The sequence below is a fragment of the Strix aluco genome, chromosome 22 (genome assembly GCF_031877795.1).
Source record: "Strix aluco isolate bStrAlu1 chromosome 22, bStrAlu1.hap1, whole genome shotgun sequence".
Taxonomy (NCBI): Eukaryota; Metazoa; Chordata; class Aves; order Strigiformes; family Strigidae; genus Strix; species Strix aluco.
In genome coordinates, this window is record NC_133952.1 from 1881862 (window position 1) to 1899944 (window position 18083).

General features: G+C 43.0%; 2 protein-coding genes across 8 annotated transcripts in view; one reads left to right on the top strand and one right to left on the bottom strand.

Annotated features, from left to right (window-relative positions):
* The window catches only part of PANK4 (pantothenate kinase 4 (inactive)), a 26509-nt gene extending 9555 nt beyond the window's left edge, over positions 1 to 16954 (top strand). The window contains exons 7-19 of one of the 3 annotated variants that reach the window (XM_074848355.1): positions 688 to 869; positions 2390 to 2471; positions 3617 to 3717; positions 5420 to 5575; positions 6551 to 6663; positions 7164 to 7251; positions 9053 to 9204; positions 10699 to 10754; positions 11334 to 11383; positions 12766 to 12873; positions 13283 to 13383; positions 13849 to 13917; positions 14483 to 16954. In XM_074848355.1, the coding sequence (XP_074704456.1) occupies positions 688 to 869; positions 2390 to 2471; positions 3617 to 3717; positions 5420 to 5575; positions 6551 to 6663; positions 7164 to 7251; positions 9053 to 9204; positions 10699 to 10754; positions 11334 to 11383; positions 12766 to 12873; positions 13283 to 13383; positions 13849 to 13917; positions 14483 to 14696 (1472 nt within the window). In that variant the 3' untranslated portion in view covers positions 14697 to 16954. Of the gene's footprint in view, positions 1 to 687; positions 870 to 2389; positions 2472 to 3616; positions 3718 to 5419; positions 5576 to 6550; positions 6664 to 7163; positions 7252 to 9052; positions 9205 to 10698; positions 10755 to 11333; positions 11384 to 12191; positions 12285 to 12765; positions 12876 to 13282; positions 13384 to 13848; positions 13918 to 14482 lie in introns of those variants that run through there. The other 2 variants (XM_074848357.1, XM_074848356.1) reach the window with 2 other exon arrangements.
* Positions 16214 to 18083, bottom strand: part of LOC141933582 (putative glutamate receptor) — a 13680-nt gene continuing 11810 nt past the window's right edge. For all 5 annotated transcript variants that reach the window (XM_074848360.1, XM_074848361.1, XM_074848362.1 and 2 more), the window contains exons 10-11: positions 17260 to 17507; positions 16214 to 16741 (exon numbers count right to left, since the gene is read on the bottom strand). In XM_074848360.1, the coding sequence (XP_074704461.1) occupies positions 16640 to 16741; positions 17260 to 17507 (350 nt within the window). In that variant the 3' untranslated portion in view covers positions 16214 to 16639. The remainder of the gene's footprint in view (positions 16742 to 17259; positions 17508 to 18083) is intronic.

Genomic DNA, 18083 nt, shown 5'->3' on the forward strand with positions numbered 1-18083 from the left:
AGCTCCTCCGGCCCTTGGGCAGCTGATGTTTATAATGATCTAACAAGTAGAGCTGCGAAATAACCACCAGTCCTTTTCATGATCTTGCCTGCATGTGTTTCGCCTGTACAGTATTTTATTGATTAAAAATATTACATAGCACTGCTTTACAAGCAGGCATGCAGATTTTCAGTTTGGGATTAAGTCTAGGCAAATGACAAAAATAGGTGTCAAGTTAGCCCAATGTTAATTCATTCCTGTGGGAAATGTATGTGGCTTTCTTGGTCCAGAAAAGGACCCGTGGCAGTGATTTACTGTAATTTGCAATTTTATTTGCAGTATTATAATGAAATGCTTGCAGAGCATCTCAGGTCAAGATGGATGGATGAACCATCATCTGTGGTTCCTAGAGAGAAGAAATGGAGTTCTTGCCATTTGCTCTTGGCCTTTCAAGCAGGTTTCTTTCAAGCAATATTTCAGAGGCTTAGTGGTTTTTTTGTGATATCTTCAGTCAAATACACACCCCTTGTTGTTTGAAGTACCTTTTTATAAAAGATTTTTGGTGGGGGGAACACCTTCTACGCACATAGAGACTGGTCAAACTCCTTTTTTTTTTTTCCCCTCCAGCTGTAGGCTGTTAGAAAAATACATTCCTTTTGAGCATTATTCAGCCGTTTTTAATTTGGTTTACTATTTCTTTCCTTTAAGAATTTTCCAAAGAAGATATGGCAAAAAGTTTACTACATATGATCAGCAATGACATTGGTCAACTCGCCTGCCTTTATGCCAAACTCCATAACTTAGATAAAATATATTTTGGAGGATTCTTTATTCGGGGTCACCCTGTTACTATGCGCACAATAACCTACAGTATCAACTTCTTCTCCAAGGTAATGAAAACAGATTTTCCTAATAGCACAGTCATGTATTTAGTTATCTTCCTAGGTTGTTGGGAGACTTTAATGAATGAATTTGCATATGAAGTAAGCTTAGAGGACTGTTGTTTAGGTAGGTAAGGCAGGGCTATAAAGATCTATTGTGGGAGGGGTAAAATCAATGTGAAATGCCTGGGAGTTCTGTCTGGCCTCTCTTTCCCTCTCCCTCCCTCTCTCTGTTATTATTTTTTGATTGACAGTCTGTCTTGTAGCTGCCAAGTAATGAGTTTTCCCTATTTTCTTAGATAGCTGCCATTGTTATTCAATTCCTCTTGCTGACTTGCATCTATTTCTTTTCACCCCCTAGGCTGTGCAATGTGGGATTGTTCTGCTGAGATAGTTAGCAGTTACTATTGGGGGGGGTGGGTGGTGTTTGTTGTTCAAAGAAAAAAAAACCCAAAAAACAACCGAGCTGTAGTTCTTTGCAGGTTTTGAAGCTGTGGAAAATACTGAAGATTTTTCACTAGAAAAACAGTCAAGTCCAAAAGCTCACTTAATGGTTGTTACAGGTAGATTAATTCCTGCACTTCTGCAATTTTATAGAATAGATGACACTTTTTTTTTTTTCCTCATCTGAGTGCTTCAGGCAAGAGACTCCTGTATGCTGCTTTTTCCCCCCCCCCTTTATTTCACCATTGTGGTCCCTTTCTGTAAAACTTTGTTGGGTTTTACGAAAACTAAAACCAAAACTTCCACTAAAACAAAACCGCAGCTTGAGATTCTTGCAAGAATAGCTTGATTCAAACCCAGATCTCACCGTGGACTGTAGATCTTTCACTGTAGCTTATCTCAGCATTAACTGTTCTTCTCCTCTTACCCGTTTTCCGTTAGAGAAGGCAGTGCCTCACCCAGGCGTGCCTGGGGAAGCTGATGGTCCCTGCTGCTGGGCTGGAAGGTGTTCTTATTCTCCCTAGCATTCGTGTATTACATTAACAATTAAACTCATTTGATGGGGGAAATGCTTGCCTATGGCTAATATCCAGCGTGTCTGTATGTTGTTGAACGTTGAATAGCAGTGTAATGAAACAAAAATAATGAGCAGTGTCTGGAATATGTCGGATGCACAGTGACACGTGCCTACCCTGATGACCTAGAAATCAGATGACCGAATACTTCCAGCCTGCTCAAGCAAGAGGAGTTGAATATTCATGGAATGATGCAGTGGTCTTTTCTAGTGAAGGCGCTGGCTTCCTTCCGCTTCTGTGGTTGTGCAGCCTTAGAATACACACCACTTCTGCATGTATTTTTTTTCCCAGCTGTTTAATAATTGTGGAATGATGTATGTAAGCAGTTTCTCCTGAAGCTGTGTTTCAGAAGCACGGTTAAATAAAGTTACTGAATGTGTTAGAATGTAGCACAAATGAATATTACCATCTTCTAGTTGTTTCTATTAAATTTAAGTGTAAAACTAGTGACAAAGAAGTACATATTAGCCATCAGGGACCATCCAATTGCAATGTTTCATATTGTGGCAGGGAGAGGTTCAGGCATTGTTCCTGAGACATGAAGGCTACCTGGGAGCCATTGGGGCATTTTTAAAAGGAGCTGAACAAGACAGTAAGTACAGCACTGCTATGTTCTGTATATGCTGTGTTCTGAAATGTCAGTGTAATGTCCAAGTTTCTCTTAAGAGGCTGCATGTAAGTTGTTGCCTAAATGAATACATCTGGCACTAACACACACAGATGCTGGGCTATGGTTTTATATATTCTGGCAGGGACATCCTAACGTCTCGCTGGTTTTCCTGCTCACCTGTGAGAAGCCAGTGGGATTTGGCTGTTCTCTTTTCTGTGTTTCTGCAAAGAGCAGTCCTAACTCTAAATCAAATTGGGGAAACGTGGTTTCTGAGAACTTCCCCCTCTTTAAGAGGCCAGCTTCTGCATTCAGTTAACGTACTGAAGAAGACCAGCATCTCAAAACTGTGTTCGTTTGAGAGTGAAAAGCCTCACCGACATTTATAAAGGATGAGACACTTCTGTCCAACATTGGGTATAGGGCGCTTTGGTTGAATTCTGCCATTTTTCTTTTCTTTTTTTTGTTGTTGATGTACTAGCAAGCCAGTCAGTATAGTAGTTATAGTGGAACAGATAGTGAGCTTGATAATGGTTCTTAGTTTTAATAAATATCAACTATACCTCAGAATAATGGATGTGGAATTATTTTCTTACCCATTTTATAGCTATGGGCAAGGAACCAGCTACTAAGAAATTAAAGATGTTGCTTCTGCAGCATGTACTGTACATCTGAACGTGATTAAATAAAAAAAATTTCTAGAAGTAACTTTAGTGTTTATATGAAACTTGCATTGTGCTTTGAGAGTTTTGTAATTGTATTTGGTTAGTAATCAATCTAGATTTAGAAATAAGCAAATACCTCTCAGATCAGTGATAGTGTGTGGAAGGCATGCTGGTTATAGCCCTTAATGGCAAGGGAAGGGGGTTAAAGAAAAGAGTGATTTTAGAACTTTAATTGCTTTACATCTCATTCAGGTTGAAGCTCTTTAGAGCTTGGTAACTCACTGAGTGGTGAAACATTTCTTTTGGGGGTTAGAGGAAAGAATTATGTTTACTTATAAAGGCAAGGGAAGATGGCTTTTGTAGTGGAGCAGCTTCTCTGAAGGGATGCTAACTCTAGACTCACTCATGGGAGTATTTTCAGTTTTATTTTCAGATTATGTGTCTCTCTGTCTTTCTCTTTTCTAGATCCAAATCAGTATAGCTGGGGAGAGAATTATGCTGGGAGTTCTGGTCTTATGAGCACATCACCTGACGTTTACCCCATGCAGAGAACAAGGAGTGGTACAGTATGTGGTTGTCCTTTCTAGAACTAAGGGCCTTCTCTTAGTAATGGTGATTTGAAAATAGATGATTATTCTCCAGCTAGTTGCTTCTTGCCCCTGGGACTCCTGCTTACCAAAAAATACGGTGTCTTGTGTCATGTGTGATGTTGTCTTGTGTCTTGTGTGGTGGTTTGATGTCACGTCTCATAAAAAGAGATTGTGGCTGCTACTGTGTCTTGTTCTCCCTCACCAAAGCATGGGGGGGAACGTTCATCTCTTACCCTCTCTCTGAAGTAGCTGGATTTTGCTACAGGTGAAATACCGTGCTTCAGAATTTTGAATCTGACGTTCCACTGTCTTTAAGAAGTGTTTATTTACTTCCTATGAGAAGAGACATATATAATTGGACAGAAGAGCATGAGCCCAGGCATCTCTTAAATACACTGACAATACAGTAATTCCGATTTCACAGTGAAACTGGCATACAGTAAGCAATCAGAAAATACATTAAGGTTCTTAAAATACTCTAATACTGCATCTACTGAAGTGCTTTTGAAAAGAAGCTCGAATAGTGGCGCTCGTCGTGTTTTACTGTCTTTCACTGGTGCGCATGTCAGTGTGTTTCATGTCACCTTTTTTTTGAATTTCCTCCATCACTGATTTATCTCCTCCCAGTTTTCAGGAATTAGTCTGTATTTGCTGTAGGGTGTGGGGGCGGGGAGAGCAGGTCTTGGCTTTGCTTAGTTCTTTTCTGTTGGTTGCTCTGCTTTTTTAGGCCTCAAGACGAGGCGCAAAACTCTTACTGAATGGTTTCCCAGACCAAGCCTTAATATAAGCCCACTATGAGCTGCAGGTGATGGATTTTGTGGGATGTGCTTATATGTAAAAAACATATGTAATTTTAAACTCTGCCATAACTGAAATTACTGTAATGAAATCGTGGATTAGAAGTGTGACCACAAAAATGATGACATGATCCTTCTTAATCATAAAATATATGACTGATTTTAAAAAGTATTTATTCAGCAGTGAAATTAATACTGAAGACAGTTGTTCTATAGCAGCTACTTTGGTTTATGTCCACAAACTCTTGTTACATTGTGGGCTCTAATCTTTACTTAGTCTGAACATTTCTAGGCCATGCTGTGTTCACAAATTCAATGCAATTAGATAGTTGCATAAAATAAAGATAAACGTGCACTTTTTTTTTTTTAGACGCAAGAAGTAAGGCCAACTGTACGTACAGAGCTGTGTAATTATACTTATTTCACATGAATTTAATCTCTAGCCTCAGAAATTCGATCCCAAGCATTGTTTTCAGAAGGTGTAAGGAAGAGTTTTGGATCAGGATTGTAACAGGAGGTTGTAAAGCAGCACAGCAACGTGCCTTTACAAATAAGCCTGTGCTCAGCTCTTTGTGCTCCTGTCTCTGAACCCGATAGCCCAGCAGATTTGACAGTACTGGGGAGGTAGGGAAGGAAAATAATAAAATAGAGAGCCTACAGTAAATTGTCAACATGAGACTTGATAATCTCTAAGGGTGGGCATGGATAAATAATCCATGCAGGGGAGTGGTGTATTTATGATGGCATGTACTCTACTATAGGTGTCTGCAAATGTGTCAGTCTTAACTGTGGAGGGACTTCTGTAGCCCTTGGACTAGTTTAATTTGTTATGAATCAATTTCTGAGTAAGTTCTGATAAATCTCTGTCATTTTTCACCTAGTTTGACATGCTTGAAATGGATAGGTTGGAGAGACCGCTTGTTAACCTGCCACTGCTGAAAGACCCATCAACCTATATTCCAGACACCGTTGACCTCACAGATGATGCCATGGCCAGAAAATACTGGCTCACCTGCTTTGAGGAGGCACTGGACGGGGTAAATGTCACAAAACAGTCCTATGTGTGAATGATGCAAATATTTAGCAAATAAATCTGCTGTGGGCCAACATAGTTACCCTTCAAAATACATCTGCGGGTCAAACCTATTGTAAGTACAGTTCCTCCTTCCCCTGTTACCAGAGGCGTCTGACTTTGTCCCAGGCTCCTAAGTTAGCACGTGATACCTTCAAAGGCAGAAGTATTCTTCTCCTGTGGTGGTTTTTTTTTTTTTTTTTAAGTTGTTTTCAAAGCATATTCTCTCTTAAATGGCACTGACCCCCACTTTATGCAGAGCTGGCAAGCAGGGGGGTTATACAATCAAAGGCCAAAAAGGCAAAGCCCAAAGATACTTGCACTGTTGTTAGTCCTGGGAGCAGTCCTACGGACCTACAGCCACTTCTGCATTCAAAGAGCCTGGTTTAATCAGACAGGAGTTATTTTTTCTGCACTGTGAAACTGATTCAGCCGTGTATGTGGGTACTTAAGAGCTGTGTATACTTAGTAAGCAAATCCAAATCAGAAGCATCATGAGTATGTGTCAGGAGGAAAAGGGCTGGGAAAAACACAGGGTGACACATTGACTTGACCTTACTGTAGTAAAGGAAAAAAGAACTCAAGGGGTTGATGTGGACTGCGGAATTTCTGCCTGTTTCTTGTTTTTTTTTTTTTGTGTGTGTGTGTGTTTGTTACTTTTTCCCCCTCCTATAAGTTGTTAGAGCTTGTGTTTAATTTCTGAAAGTACAGTCTTGAAAATAAACTTTCAATCTTTTGGGAAGAAAGAAGGTATTTAAAATTATTCTTTGGTGGCTGGAGTAAAGGAAAGCTGGGGGATGCTGCGTGGGAGGGACTAGATATATGCAGGCACTGAACAGTATAGCAGATGGAGGGGTTAGTTTCCAGACTGAACTTCAGATCAGTTCCATGGAAGAATAATTCATTTGGTAACTTCAGTCATGCCTCATTTGTCTACCAGGTGGCAAAGCGTGCTGCAGCCAGTCAGCCAGACTCTATTGACGCGCTGCAGAGGGCCGAAAAGTTCCGACAGAAATACTGGAATAAGCTCCAGACGCTCAGGCAACAGCCTTTGTAAGTGTCTTTCTTTTCCCTTTTTCAGCACTTGCTGCTCCTGTTGAGCAGAGCAAATGAAAAGCTAACTAAAAACTAACGAAAAGCTAGATAAAGGCAGAGCAAACTGAAAGCCAAGTAGGCTGAAGGCTGTAGCAAGGTGATGTGTCAAACGGCAAGTCTTCTGCACAGAACTTTTGGATCTCAGATACCGGAATTATATCAGCAGAAAATTTATGATTAAAAATGGTAGCATGGTAATTCAAGGATCCAGCTCTGCTCTGAATGTTTTCCCTCTCTGTATTTAAATAATTATTTAATTATTTAAATTATTTAATTATTTAAATATTTAAATAAATACAGCAGAGTTACCACTTAGAGACAGTCTTTAGCGCATGTGGCACGTAAAGACTTTTAACTTGTGTGACCTGCTATGACTTATGGAGGAGACAGAGGAAAAAATAACTTTTTCTGTTTCAAGGAGTTGATCTCTTTTTTCCCCCCCTTCTCCCTTTTTAAAGTGCGTATGGTACCTTAACAGTTAGAAGTCTTTTGGATACAAGGGAACACTGTTTAAATGAGTTCAATTTTCCGGATCCCTATTCCAAGGTAAGTTCTTGCTTTACAGGGTGGACAACATGTAAGTTCAAGACGCTTTTTCCGTACTCTGAAAGTTTGTATAAGTAATGGCTTGTAGGGGAGGGATTAGTAACTGGCTGCCTTGCAGGAGTATTAACCAGCTGGTGGTTGTTGCCGGGGTGAAATGGCCGCGGGTGAGGGGATGGGGAGCCGTTGGCCTCTAACCCGCTCGTGGCGAGGGTGACGCTAAGCGAGGGGTTGCCGGCTGCAGTTGTGTGGGACTGGGGGAAGCGGCGCTGCCCGTCCTGTTCCGAGGAGCGCGCGGTGGCTGTCGGCTCTGACTCGCTCCCTGGGCGAGGAGGCGCTTCCGTCCCCTCAGACCTGGGGCAGCTGCACGTCGGAGCCGGCGCTTCTGACCGTGGGGCACCTCACGAGTCACCTCAGAAGTTCAGTTTTGAGCACAGTCAGCTTGTTTCCCTTTATCCTGAGGCTGCCGCTGCACTCCGGCAGACTTCAGGGATTTTTCTCCTCATTCTCATAATTCTCTTCGTGGTGTGGAAGACATTCTCAAATGTAAAGCTATCTGTAGCTCTGTAAGTACTTTCCAGTAAATACGTTAATTGCAGGCAGTTGTAAGAGTCACCTGCATTGTTACCTTGTTAACAACCTCAACAGCTCCGTGCAAAGAAAAGGAAGAGGAGGGGGTGTGTTCATAAACTGCTACTCATCCTCCCCCACCTCATCCCGTCCAAAAAAGGCCTGAAAAAACCCAAAACCCTTCACACATTCCCTTGCTAGCTGAGGCAGTTGGTCCTTCAACCAAACTGTGCTGCTGTCCTGCATATTGTCTCTGGATTAATTTACCGCTGTGCTGTAAAAGGGGTCTGGATTACTTTTGTAATTTGAGGTACTCAGCAGAGTTGGGTTGCCGTATATACAAATCCATAACCTCTAGCTCTGAAAAATAGTTGTGGCCATTATGTAGCTGTTTAATCTTTGTATTTTATTCTGTAACATAATACATGTGAAGTCAGTATTTCTCAAAAAATAACTTTCAGTAGGTCTGATCCTCACCGCTTGTCTGTGTGGACATGTAAACAGTAACAGTGCCAGCGGCTGGTTAGAGGCTTTTTTCTGACTGTTGATGTATTTCTGCAAAATACGCAGAAGGTTCTCCCTAGCTGTATTGTCAGATGTTACATTCACTCTAAGAAAGAGGTAAAAAATACGTGAGGTGTCTTTTACTTATGTTTGCTTTTTGGTAATTCAGACGAGATACTGCCAAGAAAAGATCTTGATGTAAAGATGGTACCCAGTATTGTTTTTAAATTTTTTAAGATAACTAGCTATGTAACACTGATCTCACTGGAGGTAGAAGCACAGAAAAAAATTCAAGAGCTTCTAAGCATCTGGGATGATGAAACTCTTGATGCCAAAAATCAAAAAAAATTTCCAGTTTTTGTAAGACTGCTAGTGGTAAGCCTTCTGATGGTAATTACCCGGGTTTGATGGATTGTGTTACTACTAAAGGGTTTTTGTGTGTCTGTTCTCCCTTTTCCCAATCTGCTCAAGATCTGTTGCACCTCTGGCTTATTAAGAAAAGCAATTCTTGGGCTACAGATCATGTCCTAGCACTAGTGAAGCTTTTTATTAGAATCCCAGGAAACTTTTTTCTTGTTGATACTAATCATGCTGATAACAGTAACTTGTTGGTCCATTAGAGGCCATGAACGTAGAGGAGAATGCTTGAACGTGGTCTTGGGACTGAGACAACCAGTGATGGGTAAGAAATTTTTGTCTATAAATCCAATGTTTCATGTCTTTCTTACAGGTAAAGCAGAAAGAAAATGGCATAGCCTTAAAATGTTTTCAAAGCGTAATCGAATCTTTGGATTCATTAGGCTGGGAGGAGAGGCAGTTTGCTCTGGTGAAAGGACTTCTTGCGGGGAATGTCTTTGACTGGGGAGCAAAAGCAGTCTCAGAGTAGGTGTTAAATATTTTAAAAGCACCCTTTTAAGATACAGAATATCCAATTGTTCTTTTTTTTTTTAAAAAAAAAATAATAAAGTGCACCAATCTAACTTTAATTGTAGTTTGTATTTCGCCTTACTCAAATGTTGGTTGTTTCTTTATGAGCATTGTTGTGGTGCGGGAGAGTTTCCATTTCCACCCTTCAGATCTGGCAGAATGTTTGAATTAAGTGATGGAGCATTTACTAGTCCAGCCTGGCTGCCTCTTGTAGCACTGTTACCATGTGGTACTGCCTTCCTAGGACAGAAAATACACTATTTCCCTGCACCCTCCAGCTGTCCTGCTGTCACAGTGTATAGTCACAGTGTATAGTCAGCGGGCTGTACGCTAGGGTGGGTAGTCTCTTTTGATGACTAAATACTAATTCTTTTTGATCACCATACATTTCTGTTACTATTTGGAGAACTTTTTTCCTTATGTCCTGTCAGCAGCCAGGAATTCGTTTAAGCATATTAATGCCAACAGTCTTGAAATATTTTTGATTTTTCAGTTCTAGAGCGCTTTTTTTTTGTGGGACTGATAATACAGGTCCAAGAGCATGAGAGAGGACTGTACAGCTGACATTCAGCACTTCCTTTCCCTTTCTGCATCTTTGAGGAGTTTTCCCTCTGATTAAATCAAGAAAAGTCCATTAAAATTAAGGTGATTTAGGGCTACATGGGCGTTCTTAGTCTTGTGTTACTTCCGATGTTGCCCACAACCAGAAACTTGAGCTGACGCCAGTTGGAGCAGTTAATCTACTCGCCACTGGTGTTAGTGTCGCTCTCATTCTCCTTAAGGAAGGAACTAAGAGATAGAGACCAAGTTAAATGTCACTTAGTACTAGATTTAAGGAACTTCAGGAGACCTGCCTGGCAAGCACTGCCCATGTGGTGTAATATTTTAACTGGCAGTGTAGACTCGAGCCACCTCGTTACATAAATCCTCCTCACCACCTGCATCTTTGGGGCTGCTTTACTATCCATATAGCCACTAGCAGTAGCTTTTAAAACCTGTATCTGGTTATTTTAATTCCTTTTTTTCCCCGCGCAGGTACAACTTTAAAGAACTTTTGTAGACCAGTCTTCAAATTAGACTTTGTAAAGCACAGTTTTACCAGGCAGATATTTTAGATCACAACTACGTTTATAGTGGTCTGCAGACCAAAAGGTGTCTTTTTTGCAGACCAAAAGGTGTCTTTTTTGCCTCTAGTCTGGTGCCTGGAAACATTGATATATTGCTGAAGCTTTTTTCTTTTAGCGTAAGAACTCTAATTTAACGTACATCTGAGCCTTTTGTTTTTAACACGAGCACAAAGTACCAGTTCTCAGCCACTGGACCTACCCACACTCCCCATTGTAACCAATGCAGTAACATTGCTGACCACCTGCTAAAGAAATGTTTGAGTTGTATTTACGTGAGATGAAGTCGCTTAACTGCGTACCCTTTATTTCTCTTCTGATACAGTGTTCTGGAATCTGAGCCACAGTTTGGATTTGAAGAAGCCAAGTCAAAACTACAAGGTATAGGGAGATCTGTGGTGGTGGTTGGAACTGGATATTGTGTTAGTATGAGAGCGGAGGAGAGCGCGAGCGTGTGTATCGTGGCAGTGCTGCCGCCCAGATGACAAGAAGTCACTCGTACTTGCTAGGGTTGTCTGAAATACAGGCTATGGAGTTGTGGTGGGGTGTCCCTGTTACCGTTTGTGTTCAAAGGAACCGAAATATGAAAACCCCTCTCCTTGAACAGAAGCCTTAGCTGCACAGATATTCCCAATATCTTGCCCGCACTATTTTTCGTCGGTGTTCTAACCCTGTCAAGGAGATACACCACCATCCATCCCAGGATGGGTCGTTACAGTAGCCACCTTGCATGACTCCAATGCTTTAGTACGAAAACCCCATTTCAGGATTGCTGTAATTGAGCTATTCCTGTAATTAAGAGCTCAGGAACTCTTTGAATCTACACGTTTAACAATCACAACCTGAGCTCAAATGCTTTAATGCTTAAGCACCTGTAAAGAGACGCCTCCTGCTTTTCATAATGTACAGAATTACTGTTTGCCTGAAAGAAATGCTGACATGATTTTGTCTGTGACACAGAACGTCCCTGGTTAGAAGATTCCTACAGTCAGTGGCTAGAGCGACTGAAGGTACGACTCCGCGATTGTTACTAACCATTTAGTAATTAAATTCATTAATCATAAAACCACTTTACTAATCCCAGGTTTTTTAGCAGATTGAACAGAACTCTGTTCTGACAACTCAAAACAAATCCTGGTAACACAGTACTGGTAATTCAGCAGCCTTACCATAAAGAAAGGAATAAAAGCAATTAGTCTGACACTTCATTACTTACCAAGTTTCTCAGCTGAATTCCTTCAGAAACTGCAGCATTTGGAACCCAGCCGCTCTCAGAGCTGTTCCAAAGTGACCATATTGTGTCCCTTCTTTATAAGGGCACTTATTTCTATACAACTAGACCCATAATTTTGAAAACTCGGGTCCAAACGTAATGTGTGGATTGTTCCTCCATCTGAGTAGCCAACCTAAAAAAGACTTTAATTTGGGAGCTCGCTGAAAGTAATTAACTTACCAATTAGCAAAGCTGTTTCTGCCCCGTGTGATCTCTATTACTATTTAATTAAGGCTAATTGAAAAGCTTTTGTTTCTTTGTGTAAATCTCTATGTTGGAAATGATAGGCAAGGGGTTTGGTGTGAGCAGGCTATTGCAAATCATTGCGTATTACATCTTAAAACAAAAGTATCAGCTAATCTTGTATAACAGTGATAATTAAGGAACTTCAAGCACTGTCCTGACAATTTTTTATTAGGAATTAAGCATTGTTCACTGTAAAAGTTCCTCTGCTAGTATGAACTGGAGTGAACTGAGTTTCATAACATCAGATTTAGAACAAATTAAAAGGTTAATGGAGAATAGGAAATATCTTTTCATTTTAGGATGTCACTGCCCCCAGCAGCCCATCCTGCCCTTTCCTGGCAGAAGGGAATCCTGTTCACCCTACAGCTTGCTAGCTTAAAACAGCCGCGAAGGTAGGTTCACCCTGAACCCCAGCGCGTTCTCGCCGGCAGCTGCCCAGCCGCTGCTCCCCTCTCAGGGGCTGGGCGCTCTCCGGCTGCGCGGCGGAGCCAAGCGCCGGCCCCCGCCAGGCCCCCCCCGGCCTCAGGGCCCCAGCGCCCACGCGGAGCCCCCGCAGCGCGTTCCTGCTGGAGCCGGGCCCCTGCCCTGCGCAGGGTTTGTTAATGGAGCTGGAAAGCCCCCGCTCAACCAAAGCGAAGTCACGAAAGGCTGTTTTAAAGAACTGGGCAAAGACAGTGTTAGGGAACCCGATTTCTCCTGAGGTCGAGGGTAGGTGATGTTCTGATGAGTTATGCTGCTGCCAGAGAACCAAACTCGCCAGTTGTTTAAGGGTGTGAAATGTGGGGTCTTAAAGCCAGTAGTTCTACATGACACGAACTATTCACTGAAACGAATTCTGAACTCAGTCCTGAATACGTTGGTTTTCTCTTACAGGAGGGTCCCCCTCATAAATGTGCCTTAATTTTCGCAGATAACAGTGGAATAGACATAATTTTAGGAGTCTTTCCTTTTGTCAGAGAGCTCCTTTCTAGAGGGACAGAGGTAAGTGCTTTTCATTGTTTAATTCACTTTGTAGCGGAGCTTTGGTAATTGGTGAAAGGTTCGTTAGCTACCTACCAGCAGTACTTTACCAGACGGGCTCCTAACATCTAAATTGGGAATAATCCAAATCCCTGCAACTCCCAAGAGTAACTTGAAGCAGGTTGTGAAAGGTGGCAAAGCAAAGTGAGCCTCTGCCAGAGCCAAGGCTGCTGCACGAGGGTCTGTAAGGGCAAAAGACCTGAAATAACTGCTTAACGGAGGGAAAACGAGGATGGGCCTCCAGCCTTTGTCTTTGCATTTCCTCTGTTGTAAAACAAGTCAGACAAGGGTGATTTTAAACGAGCAAGCAGCTCTAACCCCGTCAGTGGGCTGCGGTAATCGGTGAACTCTTCTGACACCTTGACCCCAGGTTATACTGGCTTGTAACTCTGGCCCTGCCCTGAATGACGTCACCTACAGCGAGTCCCTGATCGTGACTGAGCGGATCGCGGCGATGGATCCCGTCATCCAGTAAGTGTGTGACCGCTCTGCGTTGTCTGTCGCACAGCACAGAGAGGGAAAAAGTTCCTTGTTACATAGTTCGTATTTAACTGTGTTTCTCTGAAGTCTGCAATCTGGAAGTGAGCTAAGGCAGATCTTTTACTTTCATTAAGGTGAAAAATTTAGAAATCTGATCTTTCTTGAACATCCATAATTGTATTTCTTGTGACTTCCCTGATAAGCACTGAAGCTACTAAAAACATCAATTTTCTACGTTAAAAAGAATAGAGGAAACTACACATATTTCACATATAGAGTGTCCCCAGTAGAGGGTTTAGCTGACTAAATCACCCTTTTGCTCAAGGAAATGACATTTCTTGGTGAAGGCCCAGCAGGAAAAAAACCTTTGCCAAGAGAAGTTAGATACTCATTGTAGAGCTGCACAACCCTGTGGCGGCAGCTGTTTAACCTTTTTGCCTTTTTTTCTAACTAAAGATCCGCACTGAGGGAAGAGAAGTTGCTCTTGGTTCAGACGGGTTCGAGCTCTCCGTGTCTGGATCTCAGGTACGTTGGCAAAGCACCGCGTTGTTATTCGTCTCGGCAGCAGCAGGATGCTCCGAGCTGGCTCTGGAGCGGCTCAGCCCCCTTTGCCGAGAGGAGTCGCTTTCACACAACCACTTGGCGTTGCTTAGTCTGGATTTACAGACTAAGCGTGATATTGATCAGGCCTCACTAGGCTGAAGATCTTTGTCCCCGTGCTTGCGTTCAGCAGTGACGCGCTGTCACTTCCTCGAGCAGCGCAGTTATGGAGGGTGTAAAATCCTGCATGCGACCACGAAATCCACTTGACTGTAAGAAGCATTTCATGTCGTTAACCAGTTCATTTTTAATGACTCTACTGGAGACTGAACTTACCGGTGTTTTCTGTGAAATCCCAATTCTGCATGCACTTAATGAAGCTTTTAAAACTGCGTTGCAATCTCACTTTGATTTGACGTGTTCCTGTTTACTGGCATCACTAATTCCGTACCCCCCTCGTTTTCTGTGACCGACGAAGCCCCCCGAGCAGGCTCTTCCCCTGGGGGCGCGTACGAGCACGGCCGTCTCTAACCCAGACCTCTCGTTCCAGCCGTCTGGACAAGGGCTTGGCCGTGCTGGTCAGGGAGCGGAAGACAGACCTGGTGATCATCGAGGGCATGGGCCGCGCCATCCACACCAATTACTACGCGGCTCTGAAGTGCGAGAGCCTCAAGCTCGCCGTTATCAAAAACTCCTGGCTTGCGGATCGTCTCGGAGGGAAAATTTTCAGTGTCATTTTTAAGTATGAAGTGCCATGTAAATGATACGGATCTGGTCAGCTGGGGGAACAGGAGCAGCAGAATGGACTTGCACTAGTTTTACTTTAACTGTAAAGAATGTATTTTTATTACAACAGGGAAAAGAGTTCACAGGAAATTCCGTATTTATATTGTGCTTTTGTGACTTAAAAAGCAACAATATGATTCACTCTATAGTATACACACTCAAATATATATATGTATATCACTCATTGTTTATTTTGGTAAGTGTTTATTTTAATGCTGCAGTATTTGTGATGAAAAGACTTTATTTTTTTGTTCTGTGAGACATTCATATAGAAATATATTTAAATGTCAATGAAACCTTTTTTTATACATCTCTGCCTACTCTGCCAGCAGTGACATGGCACATACCAAATAGTTTTTAAAGTGCTAAGTGAATCTGACATTGCATTTTCATGTCAGCTTTTAAACTTACCCAAAATGTTTCACGCTCTTTGCAGTTAATGTGACTGAAGGACTGATCCACCTTCTAACCTAACAAACCTTGCTCCAGCTGTATTTCCCAGGGAGCTGGTGTGACCCGAGCGCGCAGCAGGCACCGGGACGGCGCGAGTTTGCCAACAGGCGGAAGGACTCCCGACTCCTGGAGCTTTCCCTGTTTGTCCTCGCTAACGCTCGGGTGGGAGGGGAATTCTGCAGCTGTACTGAACCTCTTTGCAGCAGCTGGAAGTTGAGTCTCACTAAGTTCCCCTCCAAGTGGACGTGTAGCGCTTTATTCAGGAGCACCCGGCTATTTTCCTGTCGCAGGCACGTTAAGTTTCTGTTGCCTTCAGTTATTTAATGCTGGGACTGGTAAGAACTGGCCTCTTTGTTCATGCAGTGCAGTTAAAGCCATTTCCAAGTAACTGAATTTGCTTTTTCCCCCCCCTCCATCAGATGTGCAGTACATAAATGGAGCAATTTAACCACGACTTTGCAAACCAACACGTGTTTGCATCAGTCGTTCCAGCTCTGAAATGAGAAACAGCTTTATTAGGAAACTGTTTAATACACAACTGAGATAACTGTTCCCCATGAATTTCAAAGATTCTTCTCTGAGAGCAAGAGAACAATGCAAACTGCCCATCACTCACTGCCTCACCCTTGCCCAGTGAACCTGTACTTTGTTTTAATTGCCTGATTACCAGACTTCGTGCTCTGGAACTGTTGGATTTCAGCTGTCAATCTTCTTCCTAAATACTTCTTGATCAGGTTAACTCGGACAAAACCTCCTCTGTGGCTAAACAGTGAAACTCACCCCGCAGTGGGAAATGAGAAAGGACAAGCCCGTGTCTCGCAGTTCTTAAGTCTCGTAGTTCCCTAATTGGGTGGGGTCCCTTTCTTGGGTTTTAGGCCACTGCAGCGTTAAGTCAAGTCCTGCACTTTTTGGGGTTTATGCAACAGTCCTGTCGTTTCTGATTCAGAAATGACCTTCACAGTGACCAGCATCTTCTGCTTAGAAGAGGGGAAGCGTACAGCCTATTTGTAACTGTCCTGTGTAAGCAGCAGTTGTTCCTGATTAGAACAGGCAGATGAGAGCTTTAATTTTTCAAGATTGTACCTCGTTCTGTAATTAGTAAGCAGAGGCTTCTTATTAACCTACCCCAGGTCACTTACTCCTACAGGCGTTCATGTACTTACACAGTAAACTTCTAAACTAAATATGGATCCACCATCTTAGCCATCTCAACTTTATTTTACCAAGTTGTTAACCTCCCTATCTTTAAGAGTACACTCTATCCCTTATCAATTTAAATTCTTCCAAGCCACTTAATTTTCTTCTGTATCCAGCTCCACCGCCAATTCTAAGTGCTCTCTGTGTGTGTTTGTAATTAGAAAACTAACCCTCTAGACTTGCAGAAAAACATCTTTCTACATTGATGTAATTCCTATGAAATATGTATGGTATAAACCTAATACATGCCCATTCCTTAAGCAAAAAATTCTTAAGCATTAGCCCTCCCTGAAGTCTCCTGGCTTTGTCTTGTATTTTCTTTTATACGTAGACGAGTGCACATTTCTTCTGTGAAAACGGAGCAACAGGATTTCTGAAAAACAAAAGGGGAGGAAACAAGGGGGTGAGTTGTTGTGTGTGGTGGGACCCACCTGTGAAGGGTGCTCAGCCCATCCGCCGGGATGGATGGGGCACACGAACACGTCGTGCACACTCAGATTCTGGTGCAGTTTCATTTATATGTGTTTTCCTGCTTGTCAAATGACTTAAGAACAGCCATACTTGAGAATAAACTTGTTATTGATGATTTACTGTCCTCTGTCCACACTCAGCATATCGGAATGCAGGTTGGCTGCCTCAGAATTACAGTGACTGTTTCTACTTCATATTTGGGGAGGGGTGGGGGGTTATTGTATTATTACTACTCTGTTCAGGTTACAGATCTATCACACAGCCCAAGCTATGAAATTTCAGTGCTTTAAAGAGTAAATACCTCTCTCCCCCCCACACCCTCACGTCGCTTTCCTTAGAAAAAGAGGATCAGCATGGAAATGCAGCAGCGGTGCCTCGCCTGTGCGTGCTGGAGGGAAGGGACACGCCACCGTCACCCACCTTCACGTGCCCGGCAGCACGCCTGCTCTTGTTGGAGAGCTCCAGCACGGCCACGATCACGCCCAGGGCCAGGCCAATCGCCAGCGTCAGAAAGAGCCCACCCAGAGCCTGCGGCTGCAGGGGACTCCAGCGGTCTCTGCTTTTGTGAAGGCAGCTGCTCTCCCACCACTTGTTGCGCAGGTAGTCGAGATCACCCGATTCCCGCAGCTTGAGGACGGCGATGGAGAGCTTCTTGGTCCACAGGGACACTGGCAGCAGTAGCATGAAAGAGAGAGAAGAGATGGGAGAGAGCCCAGCCACCAGAACATTTTTAAGCCCCCCACTGCTACGCTACCAGGCAGGGTTATTAGCTAGGGGCTGCTTCCCCCCTGGCAGATGGTAGTTCTGCAAACAGGGCAACAGACTGAGCCAAGCGGTTTGCTTGGACCAGAACCGATCCTGTCCTGTCGCAGGGGCACGGTGATACTTGCAGAACAACGACAGAGCGAAGGTACTTGGAGAAATAGAAGCAGTCATGGTCCACGAGAGATCACAGCACCCGCCCTGCTAACTACGTGAGGAGTGCAGCACTACTGGAATCAAGGCAAAGCAAAAAAACCCCACAGGAACTAATGACACCCCTGAGAGTTGGAATTTTTTGCTTATTACAGTTCAAAGTAAGAGTCAGTGAGCACTAGTGAGAATTCATCTACAGAATGAAGACACTGCGTAGCAGAGTTACCAATTAGTTCATGCTGGGTTATTAGTGTTAATGCAGAAAGCATGTGCAAGCTTCAGGACTCGGCTCTGACACGCTTTTTGCTCTCTCAATCTGCTACTTCAGA